The 27,608-nt window shown below is 44.1% G+C and overlaps 1 protein-coding gene across 6 annotated transcripts in view; it reads right to left on the reverse strand.

Annotated features, from left to right (window-relative positions):
- Positions 1 to 27,608, reverse strand: part of ZDHHC8 (zinc finger DHHC-type palmitoyltransferase 8) — a 227,146-nt gene that overhangs the window by 71,753 nt on the left and 127,785 nt on the right. For all 6 annotated transcript variants that reach the window (XM_044990115.1, XM_044990110.1, XM_044990114.1 and 3 more), the window contains 4 exons: positions 12,817 to 12,938; positions 6,185 to 6,342; positions 3,201 to 3,373; positions 347 to 449 (listed from right to left, as the gene is read on the reverse strand). In XM_044990115.1, the coding sequence (XP_044846050.1) occupies positions 347 to 449; positions 3,201 to 3,373; positions 6,185 to 6,342; positions 12,817 to 12,938 (556 nt within the window). The remainder of the gene's footprint in view (positions 1 to 346; positions 450 to 3,200; positions 3,374 to 6,184; positions 6,343 to 12,816; positions 12,939 to 27,608) is intronic.

A 27,608-nucleotide genomic window follows, 5' to 3' on the forward strand; every position in this document is an offset into this window, starting at 1 on the left:
GGAACTTTTGAGGTTGGCAATATTCCATGCACCACTTAAACCCTGCTTTGAGGACTTACAGAGGACTTGAGTGGTACATAGGCCTGTGCCGTTCCGCTGTGCCCGGGAGCTTGCCCAAAATTTAGTCAAACAGAAATTTGAGAAGAAAAGTTACCCAATCTTTTTTAGACCCTCGGTAAAGCATCAGTTTGAGTGTTAGTGTTAAGGTTTGGTCAGCTGCTGCTTTACCCAACCTGATTTGCCCATCTTTAGATACTATATCTTCTCTTTATTCTCCCCTAGGAAAGGGATCCTTTTCAACTCTCACACCTCTAATAGGAACATGGAGGTAGAATTGTTTTCTTACCTGCTCATTGGTTGTACGCCCTCGTGCCACTAGAACAATATGGAAACCTGTGAGACCAATGACTGGGATAAAGAACAATCCAGTCACACACATGACAGCCATGCTACATCCCAGAGTTAAGGAAACTGTTCAATGACAGGGAAAAGGGAGATTGGGGGTCAGAGGAATGGAAGAGGAGAGAGAATTCCCTAAACTAGAAATCTAGTAAGTAATCCCCACCTTTCTTTACGGTTTTTTAAAATTACACATTGAAGAATGTCTTGGAATTAAGCACTAGAAATTACTTCAGCTTATCAGTGCTGTTAGTTTCTTGTTTAACATGAATCCTAAAGCTATTTGCTCCTCAGTGTCCAACACAATATTGAGTATTTGGAAGCCATAAGGCCCCCATGCCTCCCTTACTACTTTACTTTACTTCATTCTTTCTACAGTCTCTAGTACAGGGGTCGGCAACCTTTCAGAAGTGCTGTGCCGAGTCTTCATTCATTCACTCTAACTTAACGTTTCACGTGCCAGTAATACATTTTAACATTTGTAGAAGGTCTCTTTCTATAAGTCTATAATATATAACTAAACTATTGTTGTATGTAAAGTAATAAGGTTTTTTAAATGTTTAAGAAGCTTCATTTAAAATTAAATTAAAATGCAGAGCCCCTCGGACCAGTGGGCAGGACCCAGATAGTGTGAGTGCCACTGAAAATCAGCTCACGTGCCGACTTTGGCACGCGTGCCATAAGTTGCCTACCCCTGCTCTAGTAGCTTCAAGGAGCTAGTCAGCTGGTCCATTCCTTTGCAAGACAGAGGAATACAATCTGGGACTGACCAGGTCCTAGAATGTCAAGGTAGCAGAGTAGTGATCTCTCTCCTGTATTTCTCCAAGCTGTCCTCTCATTTTAAAATGCACACTGGAATTTATAGCACATAGAGCACTGTGAAAACCCATGATCTATGAAGATGCAGGATCCTCAACAAAAATGTGCATGGAGACCTGCAATGATTATCATTGCCCAGTGGCTTAGGCCAAATTTATATGTGGTGGAATATGGTGTAACTACAAGCACTTCAATTGAGTTACTTGTGTTTACGCTAGGTACTAATCTGGCCCATGTGATGTACATTCAGGTAAATGCAGATGTTCAGCTTCCTCTTCACTGAAAAAGCAGTCCCTTCACCAAGCATTTTGAGAGACAGAAGCTAAATAAGAATTTAATGGTCTCTCTTTTTTTTTTTTTTGGCAATGCTAAATTTTACATCCCAGCCTCCTAGCATGTTGAGAAACTATTGATTGGCATTTTTAGTATCATAAAACTGTTTTATAGCATAAGACTAAAACTCCCTATATTGCACAGGATGCTGTGAACTGACTCAAACACTACAGTATATTCTTGTGGGAACCTTGGTACAATGCCTAGTGCAAGCTACTGAATCAAAAGGTGTAAATGCATTGGCCTGCTAAACCCAGGGTTGTGAGCTCAATCCTTGAGAGGGCCACTTAGAGATCTGGAGCAAAAATCAGTACTTAGTCCTGCTAATGAAGGCAGGGGGCTGGACTCGATGACCTTTCAAGGTCCCTTACAGTTCTATGAGATAGGTATAAATAGTCATTTGACAAGAATGTCTGGATCCCTGTAGAGCTAGAATGCCAGGTTGCAGCATGTCATGCAAATCTTCCACAGCAGCCAGGTCAATCAGCCCCCCCTTGAAGCTACTATGGCAGAAGATCCACTGAATGCTGTAGAAAAAACACCTTTGGAGAATCAGCAAGGAGACCTTGATCTTGAGTGGTTCTGAAGATCCATAGCTCCCACTGACTAAATGCAGTGGGAAGACCAGTTTTGATTATTTCACCCCCTTAAATGGGTCCTTGAAGTATTAAAAGAAGCTGAAAAACAAACACAATGTTTCAGAGTAGCAGCCGTGTTAGTCTGTATCCGCAAAAACAACAGGAGTACTTGTGCCACCTTAGAGACTAACAAATGTACTTGAGCATAAGCTTTATTTATTTGAGCATAAGCATAAGATGCATCTGATGAAGTGGGCTGTAGTCCACGAAAGCTTATGCTCAAATAAACAGAATGCTGATTCACTGATTTTAGTTGTAACTATTCAGTAAAGGCTCTATACACTTCAAGTCAATGAGAGTTACTGGGGATCAGCACTTCTGAGGATCAGACTCCAACTATGGTCCCCAGTTCATATAGAATTGTGAAGATTCCTTTTGTTCTTCTTCAAGCCCCTTAATTAATTATAATGTTGTTATTGATACAGTGCTTTATGGTAAGTCCTCACCACACAGGCTAGTGGATCCTCACCTGGTATCCCCTCTCCTTCTAACTCTGCTTCTTCCATCTCTTTATCTCATTCAGATAAATTAAAAAAGAGGAAATGTTTTTCTATAAGCCAAGACAACCATATAGAAATCTTTAATCCTGAAGGATACCGAAGCACTTTACAAAACATGTAGAGGGATACATAGCTACCACTCAAATGCAACCACCTCTGGGGCAAAGCAATTGTTTTAAACACAGTAATATTACCCAACAGTCTTGGACAATATAAGTAGGAGAAACATATCCAACTGAAATTAAAGGGAGGGTTTTAATGAAGCAAGATGTTGCTTTCTGTTATGGCAGCTGAATGACAGAGATATACAGACGCTAAGCAGCAACTTTTGAGGCAATCAAGGCTTCCGTAGGTCAGGCAAATGCTGGGGAGAAATTGGGTTGGGTTTTACTACAAAAGAACATGGGTATCAGAGAAAGGGAGCCAATCCCATCATTTCCTGAAAGGCAAATCTTATACAAACAGTTTCCTTACGGCACCTCGACTTCTTAAAGATTAAAAGGAAGGATACGTAATGGTGGTGTGAGCTGCCCCCAGCTTTTCCATATGGTTTAAAATATAGATCAGCCCAAAGCTGAACACTCCGACCATGTGTGTGCTTAAGGACAGCAAGAAGAGGAAAAAATATCGGTAGTTCCTCCGTCCTATGCAATTGTTGACCCATGGGCAGTGATGGTCAAAGTCCTTGTAAAGAGATGGAGAGACACGGAATAATATCCAAGCAGTGAAAGAAAAACATTGCCTTAGAAATAAATGTGAACCATTGTGCTACGTCCATCCAAAAAAACCCTGAACTTCAGGTAAAATCAGATTAGGTTTGGAGCTTTGCAGATTGGCTCTATCCTGACATTGCCTGGCTGCCCAGGCGAAAACAACATGCTACACGCTCTTTGTAAGATTCTCCTGGGACTGAGGGATTCTTCTGACTGTGGATGAAGATACACCAATAGGTTTAAAAAGGAAACAGAGGTGTACACCACATTGTGGGGCAAAGACAGTTTCTCTTCTTCCCTGGCTCCTGTAGCATTCTATAGTTATCAGAGTAAGATTATTATAAATTGCAGTGTCTTGAACCTGTAACATCCCTGCCAACTGTAGATCTTCACACACACACCCACTTTATATATGTAAAAGTTTTTTAAAGTAACTTGTAAATTAGCTATAAATATGTTGTGCGAGAGACATGTACAGCTCAGAATATTTGGAAATAAAGATATATTGAAACCTCAGCTTTGGGCACTTCCATGAAAATTTGTCTTGAAATATTATTCTATCACAAATTCATTTTCAGGTCCAACTGGTCAAACCAAGCGTTATATTTCACTTGGTTTTGTTTTTTAAGTGATGTGATAGAAAAGGGCACCTGTCTCTGAAAGCTTGGAAGCTGTATATCGCTTTGCACATCTCCGAATCAGAATCAATCTGATTGTTTGAAATCAGATGTGCTCAAAAAGTCTGTCTCTAGGCTAAGAGCTTTTATTGTGAGTTGCAACCCAATGGTGAAATAAAAGATACAAATTACAATCTCTTCCTAAAGGAGTATCCTAACAGAAATGCCAATAGACTTTTTTTACTATAACTGTGAACAGGCACTACTAGAATGTACAGGTATCCTAGGGAATAAGTGTCACAAGAATCAATAAGCAACTTAACTTGAGACTGCAATTTATTGATTAATGAGCCATTAATGCCTTTGCTTGTATACCTCAGTAAGCAATCACATTTTAATTATATAGCAAGAGATTCCCTGTTAGCCAATCAGAACAGCAAGTAATGCTCAGCTGGTCTAGGCATAAGTAAAACTCCTCAGAACTGGAACCCACTGCAGTGGAGTCTTGCATTTTGACTTGCTCTGAGTTTCAAGCCATTTTATTTTTAACGAGAAGTTACTCTGGGATTCCCTCCCACTTTCCTCTCTGACTTCCCTGGAATATTGTGGCCTCAATGCCACTGGCGACATTAGGGCTGCATGGAATTGCAAGCATTTACACCCACTAGTTTCAGGCAATCTGGTGTTGGCAACACTTCCTTTATTGAAAATGGGGTTTTCACACAGACACTGAGGGGTAGGGGGAAGGATTTCAAATTTCAATTAAAAATTTAGCTTCACCTAAACAACATTTAGAATCAGTGACAATGTTAATGTTTTAACTCAAAACTCTGAATATGTGGTCCAGTTTTCTAGTGAAAAAGCCAGCTCCATCCAACAGCCTACATCAGCCCAACAAAATGGCTGTCATGGCTGCCCCTGTCCTTTCTGGAAGACCTGCTTCTTCCAGCAATTTATTTCTCCCCATATCCCCTCAGCTCTCGCACCTTGCTGACTCTCCCCATGACAGGGCACTGGAATGTTTTCCTGTCTATTAATGGGTATTAGGCTGAGCATAGCTTTCAGCTGGCTATAATTTAGGAATCTGCTCTTAAGGATAAAGCAAATGACATAAACTAACCCCAGATTGCCTCTCGCACATGACTAGCTCCACTGTGACTATTCATATGATTAAGGCAAAGAGGCTTTGGCCCAATATGGCATACATTGTATTCTGGCTGACTTTGCAATTCACTTGGAGAGTTTTAGCCTATTGCCAATTAGGGATTCCCATTATTTTAATCATAGAATTGAATAAATTTTAAAGTGCATTAAAGATTTAAATCAGTCTAATTAAAAAATACACTTTACAATAGCACCGATCCTTAAGAAGTAGAATTTGTAGCTCCCGTGGCAATAAAACACCACTGTATTTATGAGTTTGGGAGACGTTTATGGCCCAGTAACATACTCCATTACTTTGGGGTTATTGTTTAAATATACTATGTGCTTCACTATGACCTCATATTTATCAACATGTGTCCAAGCCTCATAATTTAGAGGAATTAGAAGCATGCATGCGGTCGTGGCCATAGGATTCTAACTGCAGTTTATAAATGGATATGTAGTATTTTAATGTTAGAATAGAATAAGAATTCCTGAGTCTTTCTAAAATTCACATGCTACTGAGTGTTATGATTTACAATTTAAAAAAGCACACTCCTACTGCAATTCATATTTACATATTTAATTGGAGACAAAGCAGAGGGATCAGGAATGTTGCAAGCAGACTTTCCCCCAGTCTCCTCCTACATTCTGCCAAGGCACCATAACCTTCCCTTGTAATGCTTCCAGTTTCATAAGCCCTAGGCTACTCCTGAGTAGAGACGGCTAGGAATACCAAATCATGCACTGTGTTTGGGTGGAGAAAGAGTCATTAGTGACAAGGATGACACCAAACTCTGTTTCACTTGTGACTTCAATCAGATTCAGGGTAGGATTCTTAGGCAATCTGTCAGCATCAGTGGAGCTATAGCAATTTACACCAGCTGAGAATTTGGCCCTTTACTGCTCATTTTTTTTAAAGAGTGAAAGACAGGGAGCATTCACTCATCTGGGTCATCTAGCTGTTCACAGGTCCACCACCCAAATCCAAGCCAAAAGATCAGCTAATCGAGGAGACTTACCTCAACGCAGTTGTCACAGACGCTGCAATGGGAGCAGCGGGGCGGGCGATAGAAATGGCAGGTGGCACACCATTTCATCCGTACTTGGATTCCTTTAATCTCCACATTCTTGTAGAGTGGAGCTCGGAAGTCATCATCTTTATCCTCATCTTCATCTGCTGCTCGATGCAAACATATAAATAAATAAATAAAAATAATACAGATTACAGTTTAAAGGTGGAAGATCTAATACTATCAGGGTCAGATACATGGACACTACATGTGTGCAGGTACTTTTCGGAGCAATAAAGAGTGCTAGAAGTGATGTATTGTCAGAAAGGGGTGTCCTGATTGCAGAAGGATTGAATACTCCAGACTTCATTTTATTAGCCAAGAGCATAATCCTAGTGCATTTATTTGCCTTGCTAGCCAGCCCACTGATCTTATTTGATTCTTGTTTTAGACAGCATTTGCTCCTAGAAGAATATAACTAGAGCTCAAATAGTTTCAAAGTGGGGTGGAAATCTACAGTGCTTCCCAGGCACCTTGTTGTGAGAGGTTTGCTGCATACTTTAGTAGATTGAATCAACTCTGACCACCACTTGGTCAGGCAACAGCAATTGCAATGAAGACTGTCAAGGGAAGACCGAATTAGTTTGAAAACAAAAATCCAAGCAAGATATCCCTGAGAAATTAATTATCTGACTCATCAGTACTGAACCAGAAATCTGCTTCTCCAGCATAGCCTAACATACTATTCAGATCAATGAAACATTTCATTCAGAGGCTATACACATACTCTGGGAGAGGGGGAGGGGGAGGGAATGGGATGGTTATAAAACAGGGGTGGGCAAACTTTTTGGCCCAAAGGCCACATCTGGGATGGAAATTGTATGGAGGGCCAAGAATGCTCATGAAATTGGGGTTGGGGTGTGGGAGAGGGTGAGAGCTCTGGCTGGGGGGGATGGGGGCTCTGAGGTGGGGCCAGAAATGAGGAGTTCAGGGTGCGGGAGGGGGCTCCGGGCTGGGGCAGGGAGGGCTGGGTGTTGGGGGGTGTGAGGGCTCTGACTGGGGATGCAGGCTCTGGTGTGGAGCTGGGGATGAGGGGGTTGGGGTGTAGGAGGGTGCTCTGGGCTGAGGCCAAGGGGTTTGGAGGGTGGGAGGGAGATCAGGGCTGGGGCAGGGGATTTGGGCACGGGGGTGTGGCTCAGGGGTGCAGGCTCCAGGCGGCACTTACCTCAAGCGGCTCCTAGCAGTGGTATGTCCCCCCTCCTACACTGATGAATACACAGCCAATGGGAGCTGCAGGGGTGGCACTTGGGGTGGGGGCAGTGTGTGGAGTGGAGCCCCTTGGCTGCCCCTATGCATAGGAGCTGGAGGAGAGACATGCTGCTGCTTCTGGGAACCAAGCGGAGCAGCCACCAACCCTGCTCCCCAGCTGGAGCGGGGCAAGCCCCAGACCCCGCTCCTCAACAGGAGCTCAAGGGCTGGATTAAAACGGTTGGCAGCCCGGATGCAGCCCACGGGCCGTACTTTGCCCATCCCTGTTATAAAAGCTCCAGTGTGAAATAAAACAAGCCCCTAGCTTAATGGCTCATGGGTAAATGCTTGTAAAGATGCTAACCTATCCAGACAAGAATCTGCATACAGTATTATAGATATATACACACACACACACATCTGTCCTTCAGAAAAACTCATGATGAAAGCTGGCACTTTACACACACACAGAACTGTCAAGAGTATTTATCACTGTCCACAAAGAAAAGCTGCATGTTTCTGAATAATGATTTACATTTGGAATTGAATAGTCAGGAAATGAGCCCAGGGGCAGCTCTATGTTTTTTGCCGCCCCAAGCACAGCAGTCAGGCGACCTTTGGCGACTTGCCTGCGGGAGGTCCGCTGGTCATGCGGATTCAGCGGCATTTCTGCGGGTGATCTGCTGGTCCCGCACCTTCGGGGTACCCGCCGCCGAAGCCGCGGGACCAGTGGACCTCCCTCAGGCATGGCGCCAAAGGCTGCCTGACTGCTGCCCTCACAGCAACCGGCACGCTGCCCCCCCATGGCTTGCCGCCCCAGGCATGTGCTTGCTGCACTGGTGCCTGGAGCCACCCCTGAATGGGCCCAACCCTTAGGTCTGGGTCCCTGGCTCCGAGCTCATAGTTGGTGTCAGTGTTCACTCTAATATTTTACATCCATGGGTGGAATGAATTTTGTTATGTGCAACAATATGGAGGTGATGTGTGATGGGGGTGGGGCCAAAGGGTTCAGCATGCAGGAGGGGGCTCAGGACTAGGGCAGAGGGATGAGGGCTCTGGCTGGGGGTGCAGGCTCTGGGGTGGAGCTGGTGATGAGGGGTTCAGGGTGCAGGAGGGGGCTCAGGGCTTGGGCTGAGGGTTGGGTGCAGCGGGTGAGGGCTCTGGCTAGTGGTGAAAGCTCTGGGGTGGGGCCAGAGATGAGGGGTTTGGGATGCAGGACAGGGCTCAGAACTGGGGCAGAGGATTGGGGTGCGGGCTCTGGGGTGGGGCTGGGGACGAGGGGTTTGCGGTGCAGGCTGCCCTGGTGCTGCGGCAGGGGGAGAGGACTCTCTCACTCAGTAGCTCGGGGCCGGGTGAGAGGTGCCTCTCCCCGCCTGTGCAGCCCTTGATAGTCTGCAGCTTACAGAAAACTTAGGTTGGTGTCTGTATTTGGCCCACTGATGAATACCCCAAAATCAGGTCCAGATTTCAAACTAAGTTTCTGAGTGTTCAAAGCTGGGCTTTAATTCCTCCCATCACTGAGATACAATGCCTGATGCTCTTCTGACTTATACAGATATAATGGTATCCATCTCCACAGAGCTACTCCAGTGTCATTACAGTAACTGACCTATTAGAGAACATCCTCGTCTGAAGTCCTGCAATGTTCCCTTATAACACTGTTTGGCTCCCCCGCTCCACCCGTCCAGTGCACCTGCCAGGGACTGGGTGGGAGTGTGGGGGCGTGCCCCGTTCCGCCCACCCAGCATTCCAGCCAGGGAGTGGGCAAGCCCCTGTGCTCTGAGCCCGCTCCCCAGATTGCCACGTGGGCGGAATGGGGCAATGATTCCCAGCCAATGGGAGCTTTGGAGCTGGCACTTATGGAGGGAGCAGCGCGTGGAGCCCCCTGGCCTCCCCTCCCCCTAGGAGCTTGATGGATGTGCCGGCCCGAGCCGGGTAGGGAGCCTGCCAGCCGCACCAACCCTCCCCCAGCACCAGCAGTGGTCGCACGCCACGGCCCAGCCCTCCCCCACAGCACCAGCGGGGGTCCCGGACCATCCACCCCCCAGCACCTGCGGCCCCCAGCCCAAGTTTTAATCAGAGGTATATGGTAAAAGTCATGGACAGGTCACGGGCTCTGAATTTTTGTTTACTGCCCATAACCTGTCCGTGACTTTAACTAAAAACACCCATGACTAAAATGTAGCCTTAATGATTGGGCATCCTAGGCAGGGACGCTTGGGTCTCCAAGAGCATTAGCACAAGGAAATTGATCATACAGCACATTTGGAAACCAATCCTGCACCAGGAATCAATAGGAGCCTTGCCATGGATTTAAAATGGGAGTAGGATTGGACTTCTAGGGTAAAATATTCAGAATTACTCAACATTGGACTATCTCTGCTCCCATTGACATCAGTGAGTGCTGAGTACTTTTGAAAATTCCACATCTAAAAACATAATCCCTGATCATGGGGTTGCCTCCCTGACCATCTTGGCTAATAGTCATTGGTGGACCTATCCTCCATGAACTTATCTTGTTCTTTTTTGACCCCAGTTATACTTTTGGCCATCGCAATATCCCATGGCAATGAGTTCCACAGGTTAATTGTGCACCGTATGGAAAAAGTACATCTTCTTGTTGGTTTTAAATTTCTATTAATTTCATTGAGTGATCCCTGGTATCTGTACTGTGGGAAAGGGTAAATAACTCTTCTCTATTCAACTTTTCTACACCATTCATGATTGTATAAACCTCTGTCATATCTCCCTTTAGCCATTTCTTTTCTAAGATGAACAGCCCTAATCTTCCTAGTCTCTCCTCCTATGGAAGCTGTTCCATACCCTTGATCATTTTTGTTGCCCTTCTCTGAACCTTTCACAGTTGCACTATATCTTTTTTGAGATGGGGCAACCAGAACTGGACACAGTATTCAAGGTGAGGGCAGACCATGGATTTATATAGTGGTATTATGATATTTTATGTCTTATTTTCTATTCCTTTCCTAATAGTCTTTTCAACTGCTGCTGTGCACTGAGTGGAAGTTATCAGAGAACCATCTACAGTGATTCCAAGATCTCACTCTTGAGTGGTAACTGCTAATTTAGAACCCATCATTATAGATGGGATTATTTTTTCCAATGGCCATCAGTTTGTACTTACCACTGCTGAATTTCATCTGCCCTTTTGTTGCCCAGTCACCCAATTTTTTTAGATCCTGCTGCAAGTCTTAGCAGACGGTTTGGACTTAACTATCTTGAATAATTTTGTACCATCTGCAAACTTTGCTACTTCACTATTCACTCCCTTTTCCAGATCATTAATGAATACGTTGACGGCACAGGCCCCAATACAGATCCTTGGGGAACCCTGCTGTTTACCTCTCTCCATTGTTAAAACTGACCTATCTGCATAGCTGGCTCAACTCTTGTTCTCCTCTCAGATGAACCACAAGTAGTGGGAGTTAGAAGTCTTGGATTTTATTCCTTGTTAGTCACCAGGAGTCAAATTTTCAAAGATATGCATGCACCTAAAGGAAGATAGATACCTAGGGTGGGATCCACAAAGGGAGGTAGGCAACTAACTCTTGTTTTTAGGCACCAAAGTCCTGTTTTTTCGGTACCACTGCAATACACAAAACTCACACTCAGCTGCCGCCTAGCCCTGTAGGCACCTAAACTCATTTGGTGCCTATGTTTTTGCCTCTGGGCATATGCACGGCAATCTCACTCTAGGCATCGGGTAACTACCTCCCACCTGAGCCTGCGCACATGCCTCGTGGTAGGTGTCCAGACACCTATCTCCCACCTAAGCTCCAGAGCGATTAACAGACTCAAAGATATAGGCACTTGGCCACCTAAATCACATGCAGGGATGTGATCCAGTAGGCATGCTTAGAGGCAGGGCTTAGCAATCACTCCTCTGGTCAGCATCTCCCATTAGCTACTTTAGGCGGATCCGCACCTAGCCTACTGACTTTGTGGATTGCAGTCTAAGGCGCCTATGTCTCCTCATTCATTGTGTAGGCACCTAACTCATGCTGTGTGAATGGCAGTGTTGTTCCTGTGATTTTCTAGATGCCTAAGTCCCTTCATGGATCCTGCTTCTATGGGTTTTTAAAAGAGCTTAGTCGTCTAACTCCTATTGACTTAAATGGGAGTTAGGCCCCAGGTGCTTTTGGAGATAGCAGTTGCCTATCTGCATCTTTAGGAACCTAAATAGGGTTGAAAATTTAGCCCCATATGACCTTGGAGGCAAATTATTAACCTCACTGTGAGTTAACCCTTAAACTTGGTAATAATATTTACCTTAATCACTTAACCTTGATAATAATATTCAGGGCCGTCCGGAGGGGAGGGGGGGCAAGTGGGGCAATTTGCCCCAGGCCCCGGGCCCCACAGGGGCCCCCACAAGAATATAGTATTCTATAGTATTGCAACTTTTTTTTATGGAAGGGACCCCCGAAATTGCTTTGCCCCAGGCCCCTGAATCCTCTGGGCGGCCCTGATAATATTTACCTTGAACAGTGTTTGTAAAGGCCTCTGAGATCGGCAGCTGAAAGAAGCTATATAAATAGAATATGTTTATCACTGGCTCCTGTCTGGGAAGAAATAGCATCACTTGCATGAGCAGTTACACTACTTGGCTCATTCAAGGGAACAATGAAGAGAAGGTACTGAATGCAGGTGAGAAAATGCACTTTGCAAGGGGCAGGGAGCCTTTCGTTTTGTGACCTCCCCCAAAACAGGCTCTGTTGCAAGCTGTGTGTGAATGACTATTGGAACAGGGACAAAGTGAGGCAGTAATTCTCTCATTTTGATGGTTTAAAAGAAATAGCCATGGCGTCGTTTCCATAACAATAAACAAACAGTTTTTAAACTGTTCAATCAGCTATGCACCAGCACTATATTAAACAGCCATTTCTTTTACAATATATTTAAAAAAACCCACTCTAACAAAGGCCTTAATCATTATCTTTTTTAGTGTTCAGTGCTACTGTGTTTGTTCTAAGCCTGCTGGAGTGAATCGCTGTTTTAATGCAGCCGCTTTCAGAAGCTCAGCCCTCCACTGCACCGTGCTCAGCTGCCTATTGTGAAGGCAATGACTTAAATCCAATGTGCCAGCATGACACAGGGGATACTAATCGCAATCACATCAGTCTGGCTATCTTCTCAATGAGAGCTACGTTATCCAGTGCCAGGCCCCAGATTACCAATTCAAGCAAGTACAAGGAGAAAAAAAAACCCTTTCCATTTCAGAAACTGACGGAGCGTATCCACGACTTAGCTACATCCCCGCATTTACAGCCAGCTGAGGATAAAAATGGGAGGGGGAACGAAACAAGTGGCATATGTGCTGCTTCGGAAACCCGACTGTTTGCCTTGGCTTATTTTTTACCCCCATCCCCCATTACCTCGTGGAAAAACTCCAGGGTCCATGAACGTCGCCATGCTGAAGTTTGCAAGTACGAACAAGAACACGAGCCCATTGTACACAGGGATGGCTGGGGAGATGGCTCTTGTTAACCAGGGGCACCTGCAGAGAGAAAGAATTACAGATGAGGACATTTTATGATGTAACAAGTAGCAGCTTCCTGTTCACAGCGTGCAAGCAGAGATGCACCATTACGAGCCCCCACAGGTCATACAGTGGTTGAATTTGTTACCTAGGAGTTGAAACAACTATTATGGCTGGTTTCAATGATCTACAGTGCATATTATCTGCCCTTTGTAAAGCAGCATAGTTCTGTAGGGCAGAAAGGACTGAATTGTTTATTTGTAGAGTTCTTGTGTTATGGAGCAATCTTTTTTTTTTTTAAATGACTTCACGTTTTCCTTTTTGTGTCACTGCTGCACCCTGACATGGCACTTCTGTAATCGGTGGCAAAGATTCTGCTTTCAGTCACTAAAACAGAATAACTTTATGCCTTCAATTGGGGTTACTCCTGATTCCCACTGATGTTAATCAGAACTGAATCTCCCAATCTCCAGAGGATGTACAAATAGGAAAACAAATAATTTCCATCAAGCTCTTTTATTTCCTACTCTGTTCTCCCCAGTGAGAGCCCTTAAGTCTGTAAATATCACTCCTGGAAATCATTGCAAAACCTCTTTCTATGAGGGAAGCAGGGCCGGCTCCGGCACCAGCTCAGCAAGCGGGTGCTTGGGGCGGCTAAGCGGAAGGGGCGGCATGCTGGGCTCTTCAGCAGTAATTCGGCAGCGAGTCCCTCGGTCTCTCTCAGAGGGAAGGACCTGCCGCCGAATTGCCACCGAAGAAGAAAGCAGCGCGGTGCAGCTGCCGCCGATCACAATTGCAGCATCCTCCCTGCCGCTTGGTGTGGCAAAAATCCTGGAGCTGGCCTGGGCGGGGAGGGAGGGGGGAAGTACAGGGTAAAAAGCTTTAGTTAAAACGTGTGTTAGCTCTGCAGGGGCCAACAGAATGCAAGTATGGTACTTAAAATACTGTGCATAGCATATGCCATGTAAACTGTTTTCCAGAAGAAAAGAGATTTGTAAAGAGTGTATAACTAATGAGTCAAGAAGACACAGGAAGGCTGTTCTAGCTGCAAATGAGAAGGCTCTTGCACTAAGGGGGATGGGAGTACCAGAGCAGAACACAAATAACTTCCCTGCTACATAGACTATACTTCAGATGATTTTCCTTGATAAAGGAATTTATAGCCCCTTGTAAATTTGACTCTGAAACCTAAACCAAGTTTATTTTTCTCCATTGTGTATATAGAGGTTTGTCATTGTAGGGTTCCTAGGAAGCTTACCTCCTAAAGAAAACTCCTGAAGAAAGTACCTACTTTAAAAATGGGAACAAAGAGGACCATGGAATTATAGAACTATCGGCCTAACTTCAATAACTGGAAAGATACTGGAACAAATTATTAAACAATCAGTTTGTAAGCACCTACAGGATATGAAGAATAGCCAGCATGGATTTGTCAAGGACAAATCACGCCAGACCAAACTAATTTCTTCTGACAGGGGTACTGGCCTAGTGGATGAAGGGAAGCCATAGACTTTGTATATTTTGATTTTAGGAAGGCTTCAGTCTCACATAACAGTCCCATAAGAAAACTAGGGAAATATGGTCTAGATTAAATTACTGTAAAATGGGTGCATAACTAGCTGAAAGACCATACTCAAAAGAGTAGTTTTTAATGACTCACTGTCAAACTGTGAGGATATATCTAGTGGGGTCCAGCAGGGGCCAGTCTTGGGTCCGGTACTATTCAATATTTTCATTAATGACTTGGATAATGGAATGGAGAGTATGCTTATAAAATCTGCAGATGACATCAAGCTGGGAGGTGTTGCAAGCACTTTGGAAAACAAGATTAGAATTCATAACAACCCTGATAATCAGAGAATTGGTCAGAAATCAACAAGATGACAAGTACAATAAAGAGAAGTGCAAAGTACTACACTTAGGGAGGAAAGATCCAATGCACAACTACAATATGGGGAATAACTGGCTAGGCATTAGTACTGGCTGAAAAGGATCTGGAGGTTATAGTGGATCACAAATTAAATACGAGTCAACAATGTGACGCAGTTGCAAAAAAGGCTAAAATCACTCTGGGATGTATTAAGAGGAGTGTCGTATGTAAGAGATGTGAAGTAACCGTCCCACTCTACTCAGCACTAGAGAGGCTTCAGTTGGAGTATTGTGTCCCGTTCTGGTCATCACACTTCAAGAAAGATGTGGACAAATTTGAATGAATCCAGAGGAAAGCAACAAAAACGATAAAAGGTTTAGAAAACCTGACCTATGAGGAAAGGTTAATAAAAATGGGCCTGTTTAGTCTTGAGAAAAGAAGATAAGAAAAACAACGAGAAGTCCGGTGGCACCTTAAAGACTAACAGATTTATTTGGGCATAAGCTTTCTAGGGTAAAAAACCCCACTTCTTCAGATGCATGGACCATGCACCTGACGAAGTCCATGCATTTGAAGAAGTGGGGTTTTTTACCCACAAAAGCTTATGCCCACATAAATCTGTCAGTCTTTAAGGTGCCACTGGACTCCTCATTGTTTTTGTAGCTACAGACTAACACAGCTACCCCTCTAATATGCTAAGGGCTGTTAAGCCATAAGGTTAGTTAAGCTCTGGAACAGGCTTCCAAGGGAGGCTGTGGAATCCCCATCATTGAAGGGTTTTAAGAACAGGTTGGACAAACACCAGCCAGGGACGGCCTAGGTCTAGCTCAACACAGGAGACCGGACTAGGTGCCCATTCCAGATCCCTTCTAGCCCAACAGGCCTATGAGTCTACGAAAAAGAAAACGCATATTAAAAAGTCACATGGCTTTTGCAAACAGAAGTAAGAAAAATTATAGAACCAAAAAGTTTGAGACCTCACAGCTGGCAGGGCACCTTTAATCTGTACCAGTCCTGACAGTCAGGCACTACTCCATGCCCACAGCAGCGTAATGCCCTGCCCCCATTAGTGTATATCATTCATCATCACCAATATTTGGCTGTTACTTACACCTATGTTTGAGCCAGACTGTAATACTCATAAAGCAACCAACCTTTCCCCAAATCTAATTCGAACTGTTCTGTTCCAGACATATCATTTTAAACAGCTGTGAATGGTGCTGTTGACTTTGGAGAAAGACCATTAAAGAGGCCCTTGTGGCTAGTATTAGAATGACAGAGCCATCTGCATGTTCCGTCTGCTAGTGAATGAGCAATACACAGCGATTCTCCTACACTCCCCTTCCCTCCCCAACCACTATAACAGTACGAGGCGTCCCGCATTTTACTTCACAGAGTGCCTGTAAGATTCTTTACTAACAACTCAGCTAAAGAGGCCTATGTGCCTTTATTTGCTTCAGTCAGCCTATATTTGCAGGATTTGTTTGGGAGTGGACTGCAGAACTGTCATGCTAGAAGAGACCAATATCCTGTCACCGACAATGGCCAGATGCTTCAAAGGAAAGTGTAAGAAACCCAGCAGTAAGCAGTTATGGGATAAACTTTGCTCAGGGAACTTCCTTCTCTAAATCTGTTATAATTCTATTCCATCCAGCTACTGATGAATCCATTTTCCCCAGTGAATGAGACAAGACATCTCAGCAATCAAGGATTATGAAGTTGCTCCTCACTTGTCAAGCAGGGAAGGGACAAGTCAGCAAACCAAAGGACAGGAAAGTCATTCTTACAGATAATTGGCCACACAGAGCAGGTTTTTAATGAGTTAAACTGCCTTGGATGATTAATGTGATAACTGTGAAAGTTCTTGTGTGTGATTTACCTTGTCATATTCCCAACAACCACAGCATAACATTAGGAAAACTATAACCACAAACTAAGCTGTTCATTTACTGGATGAGTAGCGCAACTGAAAGACTTCACGGAAGTTGAAATAAAGGGTATAAGGAGTCATCATAAATATTAGCCAGAATCTGGTTTCCTCCTTTCTACTTTTTCCTTCCAGAATTTTTATGTAGCATGAAATATTGTGTAAAATGAGATCTTATGAAAGGGGCTTCTGAGCTTTTCCTCTGTAAATTAGAACGACAAGTAAAAGCAGAAACTGGGATCAAGCCAAAACCAATCTCAGTAAAGATATGTTTTTAAGAAGCCAAAGCTATCCTGAAACTTTCATGCAACAATCTCAGCCTCTTTGAAGGAGAACTTCTGGGGAAAAAAATCAGATGAAAAGTACAGTTTGATGGGCAAAGGATTCCCTAGAAACAGCACATTCTAACTGTTCTTCCTTCACCCCTGTTTTTAGGCAAAAAATAACAGAAGCCTTAACCGAAGTTTGGAAGTTTCTTTTGCTACTAATACTGTGTGCAACAAGTATGACTTTTGGCACCTTGCACTTTTTATGCCAGGAGGGGAAGTTCACAGTCATGTTTGTGCAGATTCCATAAGAGAGATGCCTTTCTCTTCTGGAGACTTGGATTCAAGTCTAGGCCAAGGCACAAATAAAAATGCATTTGGTGGCGTTAACTGCCTTCCTCCACCTCCATCTGCTTACTGTCCAGAATATTTCAGTGCCTTCACAAACTCCTCCTTAGTTTGGAGATGAAAAGCTTCCAGTTAAGTTAACTATATACTTTGGCATCTTGGTACTTGACCAAGGACTTTTTGGAGCTATGGCAACTCCTAGAGTAAGTGATTTTGTATTTTAAACCACAGCCCTGAACTGAATGAGTATGGTCTCACTTTCAAGAATGGACCAAATCCAACACCACTGAGTTGGAGATTTCTGCAAAATTTGCAGCCCAGTGCAGCAGAACTGCAAAAGTAATTTCCTACAACTGCAATCCTACAAAATATGTCCCCAGACAGATTAACTATATTAGAATGATGCCAATTGCCTGGCAACAGGTGTGTACTTTTTGGAACTACAGAACTATTCCCAGTTAGGCTACCCAAGAAAAGAGTAATTTTATTAATTTACCATGGACAGTCACAGGAGGGATAAACAAGGGTGATGCCAAAGGCAGCAATTGTACAACTTTACCTGGTGAGTTGCCACACCTGTTGCTTCTTGGGTGTTGTTTTGCTTTTGATTTCAATGGGGCCATTATTTCACCCTTAGACTGGAGTCCCACGGGAACAGAACTAGCCCATTGCATGTGTTATTGCCTTGTATTTCTCATCCCTCACTTTCAGAAGAAGCCAGCCTAATTTGCTATCTAGTTCAGTTGTCCAAATTCACTATATTACAGTTACTGTGTTTTCTTTTAATTTCCCACTGTTTTTATTTTGGAGATACCCCATCTCCAGTACACAGATTTTCAGCAGTAATACCAGTAAGGTATAGGCCAAAACTAGATGCATTTGTTCAAATACTGCCCTCTCAAAAACTTTAGGGATTCACATAAATTGGATCTGGACTGAAACCATCCCTGGCTTTGGATTGTAAACCTAAATCCAACAGATACAGTTTTGCAGAACCAAAGCCACTGCAGTGTTGCCCAACTCGAGGTTAGCATCTCAGGGTACGTCCATACTACCCGCCCGGGTCGGCGGGTAGCGATCGACTTCTCGGAGTTCGATATATCGCGTCTCATCTAGACGCGATATATCGAACTCTGAACGTGCTCCCATCGACTCCGGAACTCCACCACCGCGATCGGGGAGCCGCGGACTTTGACTTCGATCCCTTCAAGTACTTTCCCAACATTAGCTATTTTTCACAGCATCCCTGTGAGGTGAGCAAGTTAACCCACATCTAAACATTTACCTGTGGTTTGAATTATCATTTGCTAAATGTGTTATCATGCCCTGTTTACCTCAGGTTGCTGCTTCAATGCCGTTGTGGCTTCTCCATCTCCCAGGGTGTCACAAATGGCTGCCTGCAAGCCACGATTTCACCCAAGCAGTGTGCAGAACCAACTTCTAGGGAAGCTGCCTTTTTAGGTCACTTGGTGGAAGGATGCCTCATTCCAACACAAAATGCTGCTAAGCGGTGATGATATGCTGACATTTATACTGATACGTTACTATTGTGCACAAGCCCAATGATACGTCGCAGGCGGTGCCCTTTGTAGCACCCACTTCGATGTATTGTACAAAATGCAATTGTGTAAAATTTGGGTACCATTAGCGTCATAGGATTAAAAGCAGTTAGAAAGACCCATCAGCACACTGCCTACAAGACCAGCATACAGGCCCCTGACGGAGTTTGCATTACAGAGTTTTTTCTGTGGTAGAAAATAAAACCAGGCATCTCTGATGTGGATTTACACCAAGAAGTGAAACGATGAAGTTCAGCATGGCATCTTTGTTTCCTAAATCCTAGTCAGTTTCCTATTAGAGGAAGCTCTACCTCCTTGTCTTCACAGAAACCCTAATAACACTGTCATTGGAGAAACCAGAGTGAGTGACCTTAGACAAGGCAAAAGATAAGCGAGGGGAGACAATGCCAGATTTTTTTTTTACTTCATGTGGTTTTGGTTCAAAGCAACCAGATATGCCTCACCTGGCAAAACTGCAGCCTCGAAGACTCCCTACCTCCTACAGAAGCTATTCCTCACATAACAGTAAACATTTAAATTCAAGTTAACTGGAAATAAAGGGCATAATAAGCCCCCTGTTCCAAGTTTAATTTAGATCTCTAACCCAAACTAGAAAATCTGCAGACTACCGCTATTATTTTTCCTCAGCTGTGCTAGAAGGAGAAATTCACCAAGAGAAGAGCCCTTTAATCGTTTTGTTTACTACAAAAATTAGAGCCAGCACATACCAGAAGCACATATTGTAGATAGTTATGAATCTCTGAACTAAGCACACAATTACACAGGCAGCATTTTCTGCATAATTATACATCTTTGGCATAGAGCAATTCTGCATATAACTCCTTGCAGAGTAATTCAGGATGACAGATTTAATCTTATTTATCTTATTTGCTCTCAGAACCCTATCACGATAAAATGAAAAGTTAAAAAGATTAACAAATACAACTTACTAGGTGTCAGACACACTTAAGCATTATCAAGTGACTTCCTTTACTAAATTAAACAGCAGACAATCCCTTTCACTTGGTGCTAAGAAGTAGGACTCATCTGTCTCGTACAATTACAGTTCACCTGTTTTTAGATAATTGAAAAAGGTTATTTGTTCCAATACCAAATTAAAGTTTTATTTAATCCTGTGGACATCAAGACAAAAAAAATACAAATGAAGGAGCATAGTGAACATCAAAGAAACTTATTTTTAAACAATGAAACCTAATATGAATCCACTGTATTTGCAGGTGGGAGACCTGGGTTTAATTCCATGGTCATCATGTGGAAGACAGAATAAGCTTTGATACAGTGGAGGCCAGAAACTGTCTTTTTGGTCTGTGTTTGTACAACTCCTAACACAAAGGGGTCCTAGTCTATGACTAGTGCTCCTAGGCAGTATGGTAATACTAATAAATAATAATAATAAAATAATTAATTAGACACAGGTACTGGAAAAGGGCCTGAGCCACAAAGCTTGAATCCAAACCCAACCTTCCCACCAAAATTAAGGAGGTTTGTATTAGGGTTTTGGGTTGGCCTGTTGTGTGACAGACTTCTTGTCTTGACAGATTTGACTAAAAAAAAAAAAGAAAAAGAGGTCCAAATCATTTCAGACCTAGTGATCTGACAGACTTCCTCTCCGGTGATGAGATATCTTAGCAAGTGATCAGCAGAGACACCTGAGATGACAATTCCCTGGTTTTAATAAGAGGCAACTACTTGCAGGGTATTTCTCAGGCTGGGGCCCAGGATTCCGGAACTTGCTTCCCAACTGGACCTGACAGAATGAATCAGCTGACCTTCAAGACACACTGAAAGGCCAATGTATTCTGCCAAGCTTTTAAGGAGCGGGTAGGGTTTGCAAGAGGGAAGGAACAGAAGCGGTGTGTGTGATTGCTGTTCTTTCTTAACGGCTGATTGGGTGAGGAAGAACGTATGATTTATTTGGTAAGTTAGGGAAGGGTTTTGTTTTATGGTGCACTTAGAGCAAGACAAGCGGGTAAGATCTGTATCCAAACTCCTTCAGAGTTCAGGGGTGCTTGGATGTCATAGGCTCAGAAGTGTTTTACAGTAGCCTGCAACAATAACCTTGCTGCTGGTAACAGAAACCAGAGCAGGTGAATACTGTCTTAAGAAGCCTCCACTGCTTCACAGGGAGCAGAAAGATAAGCAGAAGCCTGTTTTTTTTGACAAATGAAATAAAATGCAAAACAACGTATAAAATGACAAACTCACTCGGCAGAAGCAGCTCCTGTGGTTCCTGTCCCATGGTCCATGGCCTGGCTCCTCACTCCAGGTGTTGCAACCTGGCATGCAGGGTCGCAGTGCCACTCAGGTTTGGCCCGGCTGCCCCTCCATCATCATGAGCTGGGCAGCTGGGCCAAACCTGAGTGGCACTGTGACCCTGCATGCCAGGTTGCAAAGCCCAGAGCAGGGAGCTGGGCCTAGCCCTGCAGGACAGGAGCCATCGCTGTGGGGTGAGGATCGGGTTAGATTCAAGCTGTGGGGTGAGTGCAGGGCAGGCTCACTCTGTAACCCCCGCTAGCACCGCTCACTCCCTGGGGGCAGGACCCAAACACACACAGATAAAATGGAATAATTCAAAATTCCCAAAAAATAATAGGGGGGGGGAAGAATTTCACAGGGAGCCCCCAAAAGTTCAGACAAACATCCAAGCTTTGAGCTGCTTATCCAAATCAAATCAGAATCTTCTGAGGCTTGCTTATATGACTACTGAACTGTATCTAATGTTTGATCAGAGTTCAGCACACCCCCTTCCTCAGGTGGAATGAAAAAATTAATTTCTGTACAAAACACAAGGTGCTGGTTTACAGTTCAGAGAAAGAACATCTTTTAACCCAAATCCATTTACACAGTATTAGGGCGATGCAACAATAATGTAAAGTAATTGGCTCAGTGCTGTTCAGCCATGCAGACATAAGCAGCTCAGCAAGGTAGAGCCTAATTAGATAATAAGATGGGCCAACAAGAAGGCATAATTTGATAATCACTGGTATAAACTTCATTGAAAACCTTCCAATTAGCTGTTTTCTTAAGTTGTACCAGCCTGTTCTTGTTTGATAAATTCTGAGTTTATTTTCCTACACTCTCTTCATTAAAAACAAATATTTACTTGGGGGCAGTATTTGACCAAAAAATTGTACAAGTAAAACATCACTGGAATCTGGAAAATAGTTTGACATTAGTCAGACTTCACTAGCATCTTGTAGTCCCAACCAAGATTGGGACCTTTATTACACTATGCATTGTACAAACAATCCCTTACAGTCTAAACAGATGAGACAAAGGTTAGGAAAGGGAACACCTAGAGAGGAGAAGGGATTTGTCTCTGGTCACATAGCAGGCCAGCAGCAGAGCTGGGACCGGAACCCAAGCCTCTTGACGCTCAGGCCAGCGGCCAAGCCACTAATCCATGCTGCTTTCCTTCTTTTAGTAGTACCTGTATTAGAGACGGACCAAACCAAACAAACTTTGGAAAAGTTCAGACCTGGATCTGAATTTGGAAGCCTGGCCCATCCCTGCTATTAAACAGAGCAAAGCATTTGGAAGACTGAGCGTTCAAGAGCTGTTTGGGAAAAGTTTGATGTGTACCGCACAGTCTGCACCTCATGGTGGGAAACACAGCACAGCCTTCTTAGCCATAAGTGCTGAAGACCTGATGCACCTCTTACATAGCTGAGGCCAGGAGGGATTTTTCAGTTCATACACCGTTTTCCTGCCCAAAGTCACAGGTGACGCAGTTTTCTGATGATATACAGTGACAACAAGAAGCCATCTTCCATTTTTGGCCCCTGCTGAAGCTATTGGGGGATTATTGTACATCTAAATACATAGGACCTCATAATCAAAGGTGCCAAGCACCTGGAACTCTAAATAAAGTCCTATATCTATCTATATAAAAAGGTGTGTCTGGAATTTTTTTGAGATAAAAGAGTATGTCTGAGCATCATACACAATATATGATCTCGTGTCAAAAGCACAAGCCTAGGACTCTGGAGACCTAGGCTTTATTCCAGCTCTCCCAGGCTTACTTTGATAAATTACCAAATCTCTGTATCTCATTTGTAAGAGTAAGCATAATACAGTAACTACCCTGGTAACATACCGCTGCTAAGAGGTAAATTAGTGATGGAAGGTGATACAAATGCAGAGTATAAAACACTTGGGGTGTTACATAAAAAAGGGGGTTGGGGCCAGAAAAAGTAGAAGTTAGAGAATTTACCAGTTCAGTATTGCAACTGATGAAGAATGGACTCTGAACCTGGAAACGTGAGAGGTGTTGCAAAAATATCCACCTTGAACTGCCAGGTGCAGTTATCCATCACAAAAGGGTTTTTTTTATCATCTCTTTCCTTGTGAAATATAGTTGTGAGCCAGAGGTTCAAATCAATCTCCAGCTTAACTACATTTAATTATTCAAAGGAAATGTGCTGGGTTGAAATTCACTGAGGTTTAACAAGAGCTGATGGGGTTTCAGTGAACTTTCCATTACACCCTGGACTCATTCCAAAGGCTAGTTGTGCATGTCTACTACAGTACAGATCAGAGGAGCCAAATCAATTAAAAAGTCAACTTGAGATATAATGCCCCTTGGTGGAAATTCTTATCAGGGCTATATATCACCATCACCAAGTCAAATATGTTCAAAGACTTCTCACACCGCTGCTTGAAAATTCTATAGCCTGCTTCCTTCCTCTTTTTAAATAGTTGGCCCCCAGTTTATCTGAGAAAAGCAACGACTGAGCTGACGTGGTTGAAACATGGAAATAACTAGAATCTATTTAGACTATAAACAAGGAATCACAGGTAAGGAGTGCACTCTATTCTTTTCACTTTGAAATTTGTATTGCCTCTTATGCAACAAAAGGATAAAACAGACAGTACCTTCTCCTCAGCAATTGAGAACCATACTTACTCCAAATGAAGGCTGAAAGCCATCATAAAGCACCTGACTGAGCAATACTGAGCAAGGCAGGAGCAGAAAATCTTGCTTGACTCCATTTGGTAATCACCTTAGTTTGTAAGCTCTGTGGGGCAGTGACCTTCCTTTGCTGTATTTGTAAAGCACTAAGACACAGCTGGCATTATAAGAAGAACAATGTGCTGTAAAAGTGTATTTCCTTTTATCCATTTATAAAGTGAAGGTCTTCAATTTCACCAGGCGCTGAAGGCTTATAGTGTACTCAGGTTCTATGACATGTATAAGTCAGACCTTCACAGTCAAACACAAGAGCGTGATACAATTCCTATCTGTAAGTGAAGCAGTGGAGGTTCACACCATTTACAGCCTCATGTGGGGGCTGCCTGGTGAGCCACAGATGGAACAGCAGTGAACTGTCTCCAGCTCCTCCCACGCAACCTGGAACAGAGCTTACTGCTGCCCACAGTCAAATAGGAATGGACGTGGAGGAGTGGGGAATGGACTGAGTCCACATATCCAGTGATCTAAATCCTCCATGTGAGGTCAGGTGCAGAGGAGCATCGGCTGCTATACCAGCCTATGGGGCAATGGAACACCTGCAGAGAGACCAGGCAGCCTGTCTTTAGGCTGGGGTGGAAAAGGAGGATGACTTTTCAGATTACACATGCTTTTTGCAGGCTGGATGAATCACACACCTTAAATGGCATTTAAAATAATGTCATGGTTAAAGCTCTTGCAAGAGGAGACAGTCTTAAGTGCTTTTCAGATGTATATTTCTCTACTCAAGATGGTTTCTGTAAATATATAATAAATCTACCTCTATAGCCATCATTCAGAAAACAATGCTCCTTTCTTCCTTTATCTTTTTAAAATATTTCCCTCTATAGTCCTTTAGTATCTCACAGGGAACTACTGTGTCTGGCTCTTGAAATGCCCCTTTAGAACTATAGCTCCCTTGAAAAATCAGGGACTGAGGACAATAAGGGCATATTTGCAAATTAGCAAATACTCTGGTGCATTTGTGCTGTTTGGCCTCTTAAAGCCCATAACTCAAGGCAAGGCTAGGGCCCTAATAAGTGACATTCGGATGTTTTCCTTATAAGGTCAGATCATGCCCGCCTAACTGATAGGAGTAACCCCGGTGAACTCAGTGGGCAAATTCACTTCCATTGCAGTCTATGAGTGGACATTAGGGATGATTGTAGCTAATCACATGTATAGAGAAAGATTTAGCCCACTTGGGGCTCTGCTTCTCCTTGAATGCAAACTGTACTCAAGCTCTGGTACACAGAACCACGCAGGGAGTATTCACTTATAAACCAATTAACTGCCCCTTGTGGGGAAATCAAACTCAATCCTACCATAAACCCATTCATTTCAGTGAGGTTAAGGGTTGCCAACTTTCTATTCATACAAAACCAAACACCCTTGCCCTGAGCCCTTCCTGAGCCCCCACCCCCACTCATTCCATCCCCCCTCCCTCCATCATTCACGCTCCCCCACCCTCACTCACTCTCACTGGGCTGGGGCAGGGGGTTGGGTTGCGGGAGGGGGTGAGGACTCCAGCTGGAAGTGTGGGCTCTGGGATGGGGATGATGGGTTTTGGGTGGAGGGCGATCTGGGCTGGGGTAGAGGTGTGGGAGGGGATGCAGGCTCTGACTGTGGGGTGTGGGCTCTGGGGTGGGGCTGGGGATGAGGGATTTGCGGTGTAGGAGGGGGCTATGGGCTGGGTCAGGGGGTTGGGGTGCAGGAGGGGATGTGGGCTTCTGGAGGGGGTTAGGGTGAAGGAGAAGGCTCAGGGCTGGGACAGGGTCTTGGGGGACGGGAAGGGAGTCAGGGTGTGGGCTCCAGCCGGGCGGCACTTACCTCAGGCAGCTTCCGGAAGTGGCCAGCATGTCCGACTTCCGGGTGGGTGAGCCAGGGGGTTCTGTGCATTGCCTGTGCCCACAGGCGCTGCCCCACAACTCCCATTGGCCGCGGTTCCTGGCTAATAGGAGCTGCAGAGTTGGCGCTCTGAGCTGGGGCAGCACACGGAGCCCCCATGGCCATCCCTGAGCCTAAGAGCCGGTCATGCCAGCCGCTTCCGGGAGCCAGGTGGAGCTAGGGCATGCAAGGAGCCTCCCTTAGCCTCCTTAGCAGTGCTGACTGGAGCTGCAAGGGTCCCTTTTCAAACGGGTGTTCCAGTCGAAAACCGGATGGTTGGCATTGGCAACTCTCACTGAGGTTCGACTAGGGGAGTATTTGACTGAAGTACTTTGCGGGTGGAGGGGGATCGTTTCAAAATTAATTATGAGCAAAATCTTTGTCTTTTTAGATCTCCTTTTTATTCCACCTGCAGACTCTCTGCACTTTGGGCAAGGAAGAATTGTCTCACACTCACATAGCAATGCCCAAGCATACAGTGCAGTCCTCTTCATTACCTTTTATAACACTTAACAGCACATTTACCACTCATGAAGGTGAGAGACTCCTTGCACTGACTTGAACTAGATAAAATGCAGGAAGTACTTTGAGCGCTTCCCAGCCCAGCTCTCCCAGTGTTGATCTGCAACACTCCCTCACACTCTTCAGACATTACTGATCTGTGCCACAGTGTGTAGTGTTTTTAGGAAAGTAACCAACATGAAATAGGAAAAACAACACTCACTCAATTCCAAATCTGGGGGTTAAGACCCAGATCCTCAAAGATACTGAGGCACCTAAATACTTTTGAGGATCTAAGCCTAAGTCCATAACTCCCCATCTCTGTTGTAAACCTGGGCAGAATCAAATGCTAAAGGGGACGTGAACGGGAAGAGGTTATGAAATCAAAGGAAGTTAGGAGCCTAAAAGCCTTTGTCGATCTGGGCCAAAGACTCCAAAACGACAGGCTTCCCAAGCAAACATACCACTTTTTATCAGTGTTGTGCTCTGACAAGAGATCAAAAGTCAGAAGCAAAGTCCAATTTTTCAGCACCTAGGACAACTAATGAGGAGTTGTGTACTAGAGGCATTCATGTCAGTATAGAGAAAAATGGGCAGCAGGAGATAAGTGAGATCTCACCTTATGCCATAGTAGATCTAAATTCCCAGGGATACAAGAAGAAGAAACTGCTTCCTTACCATGTTCCTTTACAAGTCAGTCTGAATATGGCTAGGCACCAGCACTTCTGCATTACAACAGCTGAAGGGACTCTCAGAACAATTTTCAGCCAGTTTTAGCTCAAATATTCACACAAGGAATTATTGCATAATAGGAATCTAGCGAAATGAGAAACCAGCAAATGACATCCATAAGACACAGTGTGCATTGACAAGTCATAATGCAGTTGAGTCCTCAATACAGGTGGCTGCATTATCCGCCTTCCATCCTTCTAACTGCATTGTCTGCAGCCAGCATGTCACACTAATCATAACCCAGCCTGCCAGAATGGTGCCTCTAAGAGATCAGAACATTCTTTACAGCATCTCAGTGGGCACTTCTATTACGTGCTCTAGCTTTTTCTAAGCATTGCAAAGAACTTATGTGGAAAAGACTTACAAACACCTGCTTCTAACTTACAAAATATTAGAATCATTAAATTAATGCCAGATCCGCTACAGAAGTGATAGAAGCAAGATAGTCACTCCATCCTTCACTCATCCCCTCTTGATTAGAGGTTGCTGGGATTACGGCCCAATGGGGTGATCTTGTGTTCTGTAGTACCTACTGCAGCAGGAAACTACTGGCTTTCTATTCATCAGTGGGTGAATAATAATGCCCTTGAATGGCTGGCTCACAGAGCAGATAAATGACCTATTAGTAC

Source organism: Mauremys mutica, chromosome 16 (assembly GCF_020497125.1).
Source record: "Mauremys mutica isolate MM-2020 ecotype Southern chromosome 16, ASM2049712v1, whole genome shotgun sequence".
Classification (NCBI taxonomy): domain Eukaryota; kingdom Metazoa; phylum Chordata; order Testudines; family Geoemydidae; genus Mauremys; species Mauremys mutica.